The sequence below is a fragment of the Hemiscyllium ocellatum genome, chromosome 22 (assembly GCF_020745735.1).
Source record: "Hemiscyllium ocellatum isolate sHemOce1 chromosome 22, sHemOce1.pat.X.cur, whole genome shotgun sequence".
Lineage (NCBI taxonomy): Eukaryota > Metazoa > Chordata > Chondrichthyes > Orectolobiformes > Hemiscylliidae > Hemiscyllium > Hemiscyllium ocellatum.
Genome location: NC_083422.1, coordinates 43856120 through 43867709, shown reverse-complemented (window position 1 = coordinate 43867709; position 11590 = coordinate 43856120). Strand labels below are relative to the sequence as shown.

Genomic DNA, 11590 nt, shown 5'->3' with positions numbered 1-11590 from the left:
CAATCCTTGTTGTCTCGTTGAGGTTTACTTGATAAAATTTAATGCGCGTCCTCTTTCTAGTTACGCAGATATCTCTGAACATCGCGTTTATTTATTTATTTTACAAACTGCGATTACTCTCCTTACCTCGAAGAACAGTTTGGAGATCCAGGCCTTGTCGTGGCAACCGGGACAAATCTGCTGGGTTACCGAAGCCAAGTGCGTTGCTATGGGAAACGGGAGAGTTTCAACTCTCACCTCTGACCCTTCCCCCGCAATCAGGAGGCGGCTAGGATGGGAGGTGAGGGACACTCGGGCTTTCTCCTCACATTTCGGCCTTTTATGTCCCGGCAGCAGTGAGGGAATGTGAAGGTGGCGCGGTCGGGACGCCCTTGAGTTTAAATATTCCCCGGGCTGAGCGCGCTTTCAGTGAAATAATTTGAACAGAAGAAGAAGAAAAAAGAAATAGGTAGATGATGCTGGCGGAGCAGTCGCAGACATGGTTCCCTACCCATGTCCAAGTGACTGTCATGCAAGCTCGGGATCTCAACCCCAAAAGCAAAACCGGTACCAACGACACGTATACCATTATCCAGCTGGGCAAAGAGAAATATTCGACCTCGGTGGCGGAGAAAACCTTGTGCCCGGTATGGAAAGAGGAGGTGTCCTTCGAGTTTCCTGGGCTGCTACTGCAGGGGACTCCAGAGAAATACATCCTCCACCTGATCGTCATGCACCGTTCCCTTGTCGGACTGGATAAATTCCTAGGTCAGGTAGCCATCTGCCTCAATGAACTTTTTGAAAACAAATCGAGGAGGCAAAAGGAGTAAGTGTTTCTCTTTTTATAATGTCCCAGGTTGTATAAATCTGCCAATAAGTAAAAAGACAAGTTGGGCTTCAGTTGTTCACGTTGAATCTTCATGATGTTGCATTTACAATAACTGAGTATGCATCCGTAGTTTGCCCTTAACGTGTATTTGACTCGTGTATGAAGGGTAAATGACCTAAGTTGAACTTACTAAACGTTGCCCCATCTTCTTCCCAAACAAAATACTGGCAGCAGTTGAAAATAATTGTGATGTTGTCAATGTACTTTCTAGAACTTGGGGAACTTTTCCCCATTTGGGGTTGTATAAAGCACCAACTGTTCATTTTTATTTTAAAAAATTGCTCTCCTATTGTGCAATCAATCAGTGGTAATAGTGTGAATGTTTTTGACCATAACGTACAAAGGTGGTGTCCTTTTTGCTGAAATTTACATTATTTTGTTTATATCAAGGTTGTAGTGCTCTGTATTTATATCTTCAACATCAGAAAAGCTTGTCTTTTTAATGCCTCTAATTAGTTAATATATTTTCATTCCAAATCACTTGTGAAATATGCCAACAAAAATTGAAATCAATTTGTGTTTGGGTGTGTTTGCACTATAATTATGTGACAACGCAATGAAAAATGAATGAAGTAAAGACAGCTCAAATCCGGAGTCTTGACTTCATATGAAACTAGAGGGAATTTGATTCCTTGGAATGTGACTTTTATTTCCTCCACATTCAGGTTGAATTTAGATTTCAAGAGTTTCTGTCTTCTATCAAAAGACTTTGGAAAGAATTGAAGAACTCTTGACTTTTAAATTTCTGAAAAGCCTCTCAGTTGCCTTAATTTCTGAAACTCCCAGGCAACACCTGTAATTAGAACAGATTTTTTTTTGTTGGCAGGGAAGAACATGGAAACTTTCGCAAAATAGCATGCTTGTTTCAGTTACTTGCTATGTTATTACCATTTAAAAACAGACAGACAGTTAAATTTCTTCATTTGAGGCTTCAGATTTATAAACTGATTTGTTTCAGTTGCAAAAGTTTTTTGCTTCCTGTATAAATGGGCACATTCACTAGTTTTAAACTAAAGAGTAAACTGTGTTTCAGTACTGCTAAATTTCATGCTGTTGTCCATGTGTTTTGTTCCAATAAGTATTTAAAACAGGTGCACAAAGACTGGAAATAACTCCTAATGGAAGAAAACCATCTGGAAAGTCTTTTTATTAAAGATGCAAATTGGATGTGATCAGGGAGAAGGCTGACTGGGTGGGAAAGAATGCATTTGAGGGAATGATTTTGAAGCTTACTTCAATAAGGACCAACGGCATTCAAGTTCCTTTCCACTTCTTCCTTCCCTCGTTTCCTGATGCTTTTTGACTCTTTTTGTATTAACTCATGGAACATGGGCATTGTTTGCTAGGAGCACTATTGCCTTTACTTGGCTGCCCTTGAGATGGTGGTGACCTGCCTTCTTGAACTGTTATAGTCTATGTGCTGTTGGTAGTCCCGCAATGGCTTTAGAAAGGGAAATCCAGGATTTTGACCCAATGACATTGAAGGAACAATGATATATTTCCAAGTCAGGATGGTGAGTGGCTTGGAGGACATCTTGTAGGCAGTGGCGTTCATTATGTACCTGCCACCCTTGTCCTTCTAGTTGGAATTGATCATGCGTTTGGAAACTACTGCCTTAGGGGTTTAGATTAGATTAGATTACCTACAGTGTGGAAACAGGCCACACCGACCCTCCAGAGAATAACCCACCCAAGCCCATTCCCCTACTCCCCATTGATGCACCTATCACTATGGGCAATTTAGCATGGCCAGTTCACCTGACCTGCACACCTTTGGACTGTGGGAGGAAACCAGAGCACCCGGAGGAAACACACGCAGACACGGGGAAGAGTGTTTAGTGAATTTCTGCAGTGCATCTTCTATTACACACTGTTGGTCCTGATCGTTGATGGTGGAGGGATTGGATGCTTGTTGATGTGCCTACTGAGTGGACTGCTTTTTCCTGGATGGGTCAAGCTTTTTGAGTATTATTGGAGCTGCACTCATCAAGGCAAGTGGGAAGTACTCCACCAAATATTAACTTATGCCTTGCAGGTAGTGACCCGGATTTGGGAAGTCATTAGGTTAATTACTTGTTCCAGTATTCGTAGCCTCTGACTTGCTCTTATAGCAACCATATTTATATGGCGATTGGGTGATGGTTAAATTGTCTCTTATTGGTGGTGGACATTGTCTGACATTTGTGCAGCACAAATATTTCTTGTTGATTGTCCACCAAGCCTGGGTATTGTCCAATTTTGTGACATTTGGCCATGCACTGCTTCAGTGTCTGAGGAGTTGCAAATGATGCTGAACATGATGTAATCATCAGCGAACATCCCTACTGTGAGCTCTCTTTCAAAATACTGTAAGAACTTGAGACAGATGCAAGGACTAGAAAATCTTAGTCCTTACATGCCAATAAATTACTACTGAAATAATTCCCATAACACTCATGTTCTTTCACTATGATTAATGCAAAAAGAGATATGGTGAACTAAAAATCTTTTCTAAGAAATGCCTGAAACTTACACGGAGGGTCAGGGAATAGGGCTATAAGCAGAGGACAGAAATATCTGCATGAGTAATGTAGATAATAAAAACGACAGGCTGCCAGAAGCTCAGGGTCAAGCTTGCATGCAGAACATAGGTGTTCCGTACTGTAGCGATCCTCATTGTAATTCTTAACTCCAACACAAACTAACATCTGGACTTAATTGACTAAAATTAAGCTTTGCAATTGCTTTGTTTCCGATCCTTAAAATCAACATCTTTCTAAAGCAGAGACAATTAACCAGGATGAAAAGTAGTACTCTATAAATGCAAATGAAAGTCATTCCTATTGCCTGAATCAATATATTTAAAATCTCTGAGTCAAGGCTCTAATTTTAAGTTTACATAAACTTAATTTCTCTCAAATCCTACAGTAGCACACTTGAAATCAATGTGCATCATAAAGATGCATGCAAGTTCTCTTTTACTGATACCAATAAAAGATCGAGTGGCCCACTGTACCAGAGAAAAGGATCTAACTGAAAAACACCTCATCCTGGAAACATCATTCAAGCTAGTAACATCAGCTTCGTCCCCACTGTTTTCTCTCTACATCTATTGCCTTTTTGTTGGTTCAAGTAACACTTCTCTGAAAACTGACATCTGATAGAATTCTAATTTTTTTGATTGACTTACATTCTCATGAATGTGAGTCCAAAACATCTATTATATTTTGTAAAAATTACTCTTCCACTGTGCAAGAAGCCATTCTGGCATGTATATTATCTAACTGCTCTTCAGAAGGCCAAAGTTTCATTTTAGCCTCAAGGGTCCCATAAAGAGCATGACAAGGCTACCTGCCCCTTATGTGGTACCTCAGATTAAATTGCTAATTCTCTCCAATTTGTCAGGCTTATAGGCAGCTACCGAAACTTCGCTGTGGCATCTATTCCCAGTACATGTTATTCAAAACTAGCAGATCAACCCAACTGTGCAAACCACCTCTGAAGTCAACTGAATCCAGTTTCTTCAATAATAGTTGAACAGTTGTCAGAACTTTCGTTCACTGGAACTTCTTTTCAGAATAGGTTGTGTTCGAAAAGAAAAAAATAATTCTGTGTGGAATGTTTGAAAACCATGGTTTTCATTATTAGTTCAGAAACAACTTACATACCAGATTTCAATGAGTACAATATTGAAACCTGCCTAAAACAGTGACCTCACATCCTCATTTTAGGCAAATTGTTCCCTCAGCAACAACTGCAAACATTGATTATATGCCGTATGATTACATGCTAGATTCACATCTGTGGAGAAAGTGAGGACTGCAGATGCTGGAGTATCAAAGTCGAGAATGTGGTGCTAGAAACACACTGGTCAGGAAGCATCTGTGGAGCAGAAGAATCGACTTTTCGGGCATAAGCCTCAGAGCATTCTTTGTTCTACCAACTCTGACTTCTTTTGAGTTCATTCCTTTGCATCACCACTCACAAATGCACCTTCACATATCTATATCCTTGGCTTTGGAATTCTCTCCCTGAATCTCCTCTATCGCCCCTCCTTTAAATCCAACCAAGTATTTTACATCTTTCCCAACATCTACTTCGTTGATTCAATATCTTGGTCTTCCCAGTGAGAAACTTTGGGACGATTTTTCTACATTAAAAGGCACTCTATAATTACATGTCATTGAATGCAAAATCTTCCACCAGAGCCACTTTGGTGTGTACCATCTACAGCATACACCTCAGAAACTTTTCAAGGTCATTTCAACAGATTCTTCCAGCTCATTGACTGCTACAAAAGGATAACAGCAAATCAAAAGGAATGTCAGCACTAGCAGTTTTCCCTCTGAATGAGACACCGTACTGGCATTTCTTTACCAGGATTGGATAAATACCTGGTACTTCTCTCATCTAACACAATCATGGTCGCACTGAAATGCAAGAATCAATGGTTTATTGATAGTCCATCATAATCTTCTTTAAAGAAATAATAATGGATGAAAAGTTCCACCCTTAAAATACTGAGAATACTTATATTAAAAAAAACCTACAGCTTGGAATAAGCAAAACAATGAAAACTCCCCAAAAACTTGCGTTATTTGCAGGAGATAATAAGTGTCCTTTGCTATTCATTTCTCTTATTCCACTTAGGGTGGATATTACTTGTATTCAAATATCTGGATGTAAAGAATTTACACTTAGGAAGGGAGAAGATACACTTCGGAAGAGAAAAATATTCAAAATAAAAACTTACATATCTTAGAATATGCTAGTTTTGAATAACATGTACTGGGAATAGATGCCACAGCGAAGTTTCGGTAGCTGCCTATAAACCTGACAAATTGGAGAGAATTAGCAATTTAATCTGAGGTACCACATAAGGGGCAGGTAGCCTTGTCATGCTCTTTATGGGACCCTTGAGGCTAAACTGAAACTTTGGCCTTCTGAAGAGCAGTTGGATAATATACATGCCAGAATGGCTTCTTGCACAGTGGAAGAGTAATTTTTACAAAATATAATAGATGTTTTGGACTCACATTCATGAGAATGTAAGTCAATCAAAAAAATTAGAATTCTATCAGATGACAGTTTTCAGAGAAGTGTTACTTGAACCAACAAAAAGGCAATAGATGTAGAGAGAAAACAGTGGGGACGAAGCTGATGTTACTAGCTTGAATGATGTTTCCAGGATGAGGTGTTTTTCAGTTAGATCCTTTTCTCTGGTACAGTGGGCCACTCGATCTTTTATTGGTATCAGTAAAAGAGAACTTGCATGCATCTTTATGATGCACATTGATTTCAAGTGTGCTACTGTAGGATTTGAGAGAAATTAAGTTTATGTAAACTTAAAATTAGAGCCTTGACTCATAGAGATTTTAAATATATTGATTCAGGCAATAGGAATGACTTTCATTTGCATTTATAGAGTACTACTTTTCATCCTGGTTAATTGTTTCCGATCCTTAAAATCAGCGTCTTTCTCAAGCAGAGACAAAGCAATTGCAAACCTTGATTTTAGTCAATTAAGTCCAGATGTTAGTTTGTGTTGGAGTTAAGAATTACAATGAGGATCGCTACAGTACGGAACACCTATGTTCTGTATGCAAGCTTGACCCTGAGCTTCTGGTAGCCTGTCGTTTTTATTATCTACATTACTCATGCAGATATTTCTGTCCTCTGCTTATAGCCCTATTCCCTGACCCTCCGTGTAAGTTTCAGGACAACGCCCAAACTTTTGGTTACTTTGCAGTGTTTTGGACTCAACATTGAATTGAATAATTACAGTATAAGAATGTAAATCCCATCTTATTTCTTTTTCCTTTGCTTGCTGCAGTTCTCTTCTGTTAACACACCTGCTCTCGGCACACTTTTTTGTTTCTTTTCTTGCATCTCTGCATGCCCTAATAGACTAACATTGTCATTAAATCTCTCCTGACATATTATTTCACTCCATCACAGACTTTCCCTTTGTTCTTGTCCCCTTCACCCCTTGATGACAACATATTCGCTCTAAGTTCTTACAAATTTGAAATGTTAAATCTGTTCCTGTCTCTACGCACTCTGTCTAATCTGCTTAGTTGTTAACAGTATTTTGTTTTTAATGTCAAATTTCCAGCATTCACCATATTCTGATTCTCAGTAGTGGTTTTTGCCCTTTTGAGCTTGGGACAGCTAAAACATAAAACAGAATTGTTAAGTATTTCAACAGCAGAAACATTCATTTTTGTGGAGGTGATAGATATGGGATTCCATTTGCTAAATGTTTAAGTATGATTCTGTACAAAGCCCGCTCAAGGTGATAAGCTTGCTGGATGTTGTATACAATGAATGATCTTTGGTCCACCTTGTGGTGCAGAGGTAGAGTTCCTACCCTGGAGCAGGAGGCCTGGGTTCAGGTCACACCTGTTGCAGAGGCGTGTAATAACATCTCTGAACGGGTTGATTAGAAAAATAGGTACAATGAATGATCTTTGTGAAGGTGAGAAAAGGTTGTGTATTGACCTTGTTGGCTTGAAACAAATGCCAGAGAGAAAGATATCTGTCGGTTAAGTGGGTGGATTCAAGCCATCATCTATTGTTTTACCAAAAGGAAATGTTTATAAGAAAGAATTGTAGAGGAAACGGTGTGATGCTTTGTACAAAATATAGAAGATTTGTTTTGATGTTGTGGCTGCGTGTATTAACTGATTTCACCATGGAGAGAGGGAAGGAGATATGTTAAGAGATTTTCTATTCAACCTGTTCAGGAATGTTGTTATACATCTCTGGAGTAGGTGGGACTTGAACCCAGGCCTCCTAGCTTCGAGGTAGGGGTATTACCACAACACGAGCCCAAAGGAACCTGTTTTTTTAAAATATCCAAACAACTTTTTTTTTCCCACCAGCAAATCAATCACCGGTGTTGCAGTGCAAAACCCCAAAGGTGAGGGAAAGGATCTGTGTTAACGGTATATTGTTTAATTGTGTGTGGGTGTGTAGGTGAAGCTGGTGTGGTTGGTTTGGGCAAGGTATGCTTGTAACATTAAACTCTGCAAATAAATGAAAGACTGAAAAAGAATTGAGTCTAATATTATCCTCCTTTTTTTGTTTTTTTTTAAAAAACTGGATATCACACAAACAGTCTGTCAATATAGAAGCAATGAAGTTGTGGGAGGTAGTACTGACTCCATATCTGTGGAAGACATTAAGGAACCGCATGAAAATGATGAACACTTGATTATCACCTTAGGTAACAGTGCAAGAGTAGAAAGCGGAGTCATTATTGTAGATATTCTAACTATGAACAAATTGGTGGTAATGATAAAATTTATTTGAAGGAACATAATTAAGTAAATAATATACTTCAATAATTAAAATTTAACAAAAGATGGCCAAACAAGTGATGTCTCGACTGCATGTTGGAACTCCTTGATACCATGTTAAACAAGACAAATACTTCAATTGTTTGTGGCTTGAACAACTTCAGCTTAGAGTATTGAGCTGGAGGCTGAGCTGCACACTCTGACACATGGCAGAAGGTGAAAATTACTAGGATGCTTTGTATCTACAGGTAATCCTACCATTTAGAAAAGAGACTTCTGATTTGGCCAGTGATCAGGAGCAGGACAGTATGACTGCAAGCAAAACCGGTAAGGGCACCCAGAGGGCAAGAGTAGCAATGTCTGCAATTTCAGATTTGAGGATGTTTCTGCTTTTTTTAAATGAGTGGGGCTGCACCATGAGTGAGCAAACTGACCCGTGGGCCAGGAAGCCATCCAGGAAGCAGGAGTTGCAACAAAAACTACATTCATTGAAGGGGATTGATGCCACTCTGCAGGAAAAAGAACAAGAGTCCAAGTGACTCTTTCACCTGAATGGTGCCCAAGTTTGGGACATCTACAGGCAGGTGTGGACTCAGTGGTTGTTTTTTTGTCGACGTAAGTAGAGTTAGGAGAGAGACTCTGCATAGAGAATGAGGAGCTAGATGCTACATTACAAAGCAGAACCTCAAAGATTATAATTGCTGGATTATTACCTGAGCTGTGTGCGATGCATAAAACGATAGATGAATACGTGGTTGACACGGTGATGTGGGAGATTGGATTCTGGTTTATGGCACATTGCACAAGTACTAGGGAAAAATAAGGCAGTACCATTTAGGATGGTCTATACCTGAACCACATTGGAATCATGGCTCTTACAAACCACATAACTACAGAAATAGAGGGGGTTTCAAAATAATGATGGAAAGGTCTGACTTAGAAATACTCATACTTACGAGCACAATCCCACACATGGTTTCAATTTTAAAGTCCTGACATATGAACATTTGCTGTAGTTAGAGTTGTGTTACATTGTCCTACATTGTGTTCTAACTTGCGTACAAATTGACTTGCAAGCAGACTCCAGAACAGAACCTGTTCACAAGTCAAGGACTGCCTATAGAGGAGTCAATAGACTGAGGATGCATCAATAGTCAAGATTAGATTATTTAAAATACAAATCTGCAGGCTGTTTTGAATGTGTATAGCTGTCATAACAAAATAATTAGTAGTGTGGCTTAAATATGAACTAATTGACTATAGAGATATGGCTACAGGTTAACAAGTTTTAGGTCCTAAAGATTGAGGGATATATGACATTCAAGGAGAATAGGAAGCTATGTAGAAGTTGAAAGGTAACACACTTAATCAAGGACGGCACTGTGCAATAGTTGGAGATGATCTTGTGGCACAATGGTGGTTTCGATACCTCCTGAGCTATAAGACCTTGGTTCAAGTCCCACCTATTCCAAAGGTGTATAATAACATCTCAGAATAGATTGATTAGAACTTTTTTTTTAACCTGGAGATTACCTTGCTTCAAGAGATCAGGCTGTTCAGGTGGAGTAGTGAAATAGTCAGAAAAAGATGAGTGGGAGTGGTTTACAGGGCCCAAAAATGTGGGACAGTATATTTCTAGATTGATGTAATAAAGAGTAATAATCATGGATGACTTTAACCTACATAGAAACTGGAAAATCAGATTGAAGAGAGTGCCTGTGTATCTGGATGCAGAATTCATAATGTTTTTGAGGTTGGTTTCAGAATGCGCTACTTTAAGAATTTATTACGTAGTATAACAGGATTAATCAGTGACCTTTGAACAAAGGCAATCAAAGATATTATTGATCACAAAATGGTTGAATTTTATAACTACTTTGAAAGGAAGATGATTGTCCAAGTTTAATATTTGAAACCTAAATAAGGGCAACTATTTGGGAATGAAAGCTGAGCTAGTCGAAGCAAATTGGCATACCAGACTAGGGAATAGGTGAATAACAACACAGTGGCAGAAATTTAAGGGGCTATTTCAGAATACTGAGTAGATTCCTACTATTAAAAAAAAGTTTTATAAAGGAAAGACCATCCCCCAAAAAAAACAAATCATCTGGTTAACTTAAAAAGATTAGGAGAAAACATCAAACTTGAGGAAAATCAAAAAACTCTGCGAAGATATTTGGTCAGAATGTAAAATACAGAATGATCAATAATTTAATGAAATTATAATTACTAGGGAAGGAATACTAAACAAACTAATGGTGCTGTGAGCTGACAGGTCTTTGGGTCCAAATGCCCTTCATGCTGTGCGCACTTTAAAGAGGAGGCTAATGAGAGAGTAGATACACTGATGTTAATTTTCCAAAGATTGTCCCAAGATTCATTGTAGTTCTATTTAGATTTGAAAGTAGCAAACCTAAGAAGGGAGGGAGGCAAAAAATGAGAAACTGAACCAGTTAGCTTGACATCAGTCATGGGGAAAGTGTTAAATGTATCTTTAAATAAATTATAGTTAGGCACTTCAGAAATTTCAAGATGATTGGGATGAAGTCATGAAATACCCATAGCATACAAGGCTGTGGGCCCAGTGCTAGAAAAAGGGATTTGATTTGATAGAACTTCAATAACTTGCGTGAACACAATGGAGCAAAGGAACTTCTTCCATTCTGTAAAGATTGTGACTCTGGTTTTGTAAAAAGGAAATAGTGTTTAGCCAATTTATTGGACCTCTTTGAAAGAATAGCATGTGCTGTGGACAGAGAATGTAGATGCACTTGGATTTCCAGGAGGCATTTGGTAAGGTGCCAAATCAGAGGTCATGTCAGCGAATGAAAGCTTCTGGTGGAGGGAGTGGCATATTAGTGGGATGGAAAGTTGACTGACTGGTAGAAATCGTTAGGTATAAATGGGTCTTTCATAGGATTTGATGATTGAAGTCCCTCTGGGATCTGCACTCAGGTCTCCCCTTTTAACACTACATTATGATTAAATGACAGGAGCGGAGACGTGGACGCTAAATAACGGATGACATGAAGATTATGTAGGAAAGTAAGATGTAAAGAACACATGAGTTTGCAGACATATGCAGATTGAGTGGGCACAAGTCTGGTGAATGAAGTGTAGTGTGAAGTTGTTCATTTGGAAGGCAGAATTTTTTTTTTAATTACTTACACTGGAGCTTTCTGGATTTCATAATTTTGCTCTCCTTCTCAGTTTATGGTGCTCAAGATGTTAGTATGCAGGATCAGCAAGTTGCCCTTCGAGCATGCATTGTGATTTCTTTTCTGAGGGTTGTGCAACATTGGAACACTGCCTTAGAAAGCAATGAAAGTGGGGTAATTGCCTTAAGAATACTCAGTAATCCTGGCTCAGTGAGGGAATCCAGTGTACTGATGGAAATGTGGAATTTGAAATGTAAACCGATCAGCTGTGCTCTTACTATATT

The 11590-nt window shown here is 38.9% G+C and overlaps 1 protein-coding gene across 1 annotated transcript in view; it reads left to right on the top strand.

Annotated features, from left to right (window-relative positions):
• Positions 1-266: 266 nt before the first annotated feature.
• LOC132826497 (rab11 family-interacting protein 2) overlaps positions 267-11590 on the top strand; it is a 94385-nt gene continuing 83061 nt past the window's right edge. Inside the window, exon 1 of the mRNA XM_060842458.1 lies at positions 267-805. Within this exon, the coding sequence (XP_060698441.1) occupies positions 453-805 (353 nt within the window). The 5' untranslated portion in view covers positions 267-452. The remainder of the gene's footprint in view (positions 806-11590) is intronic.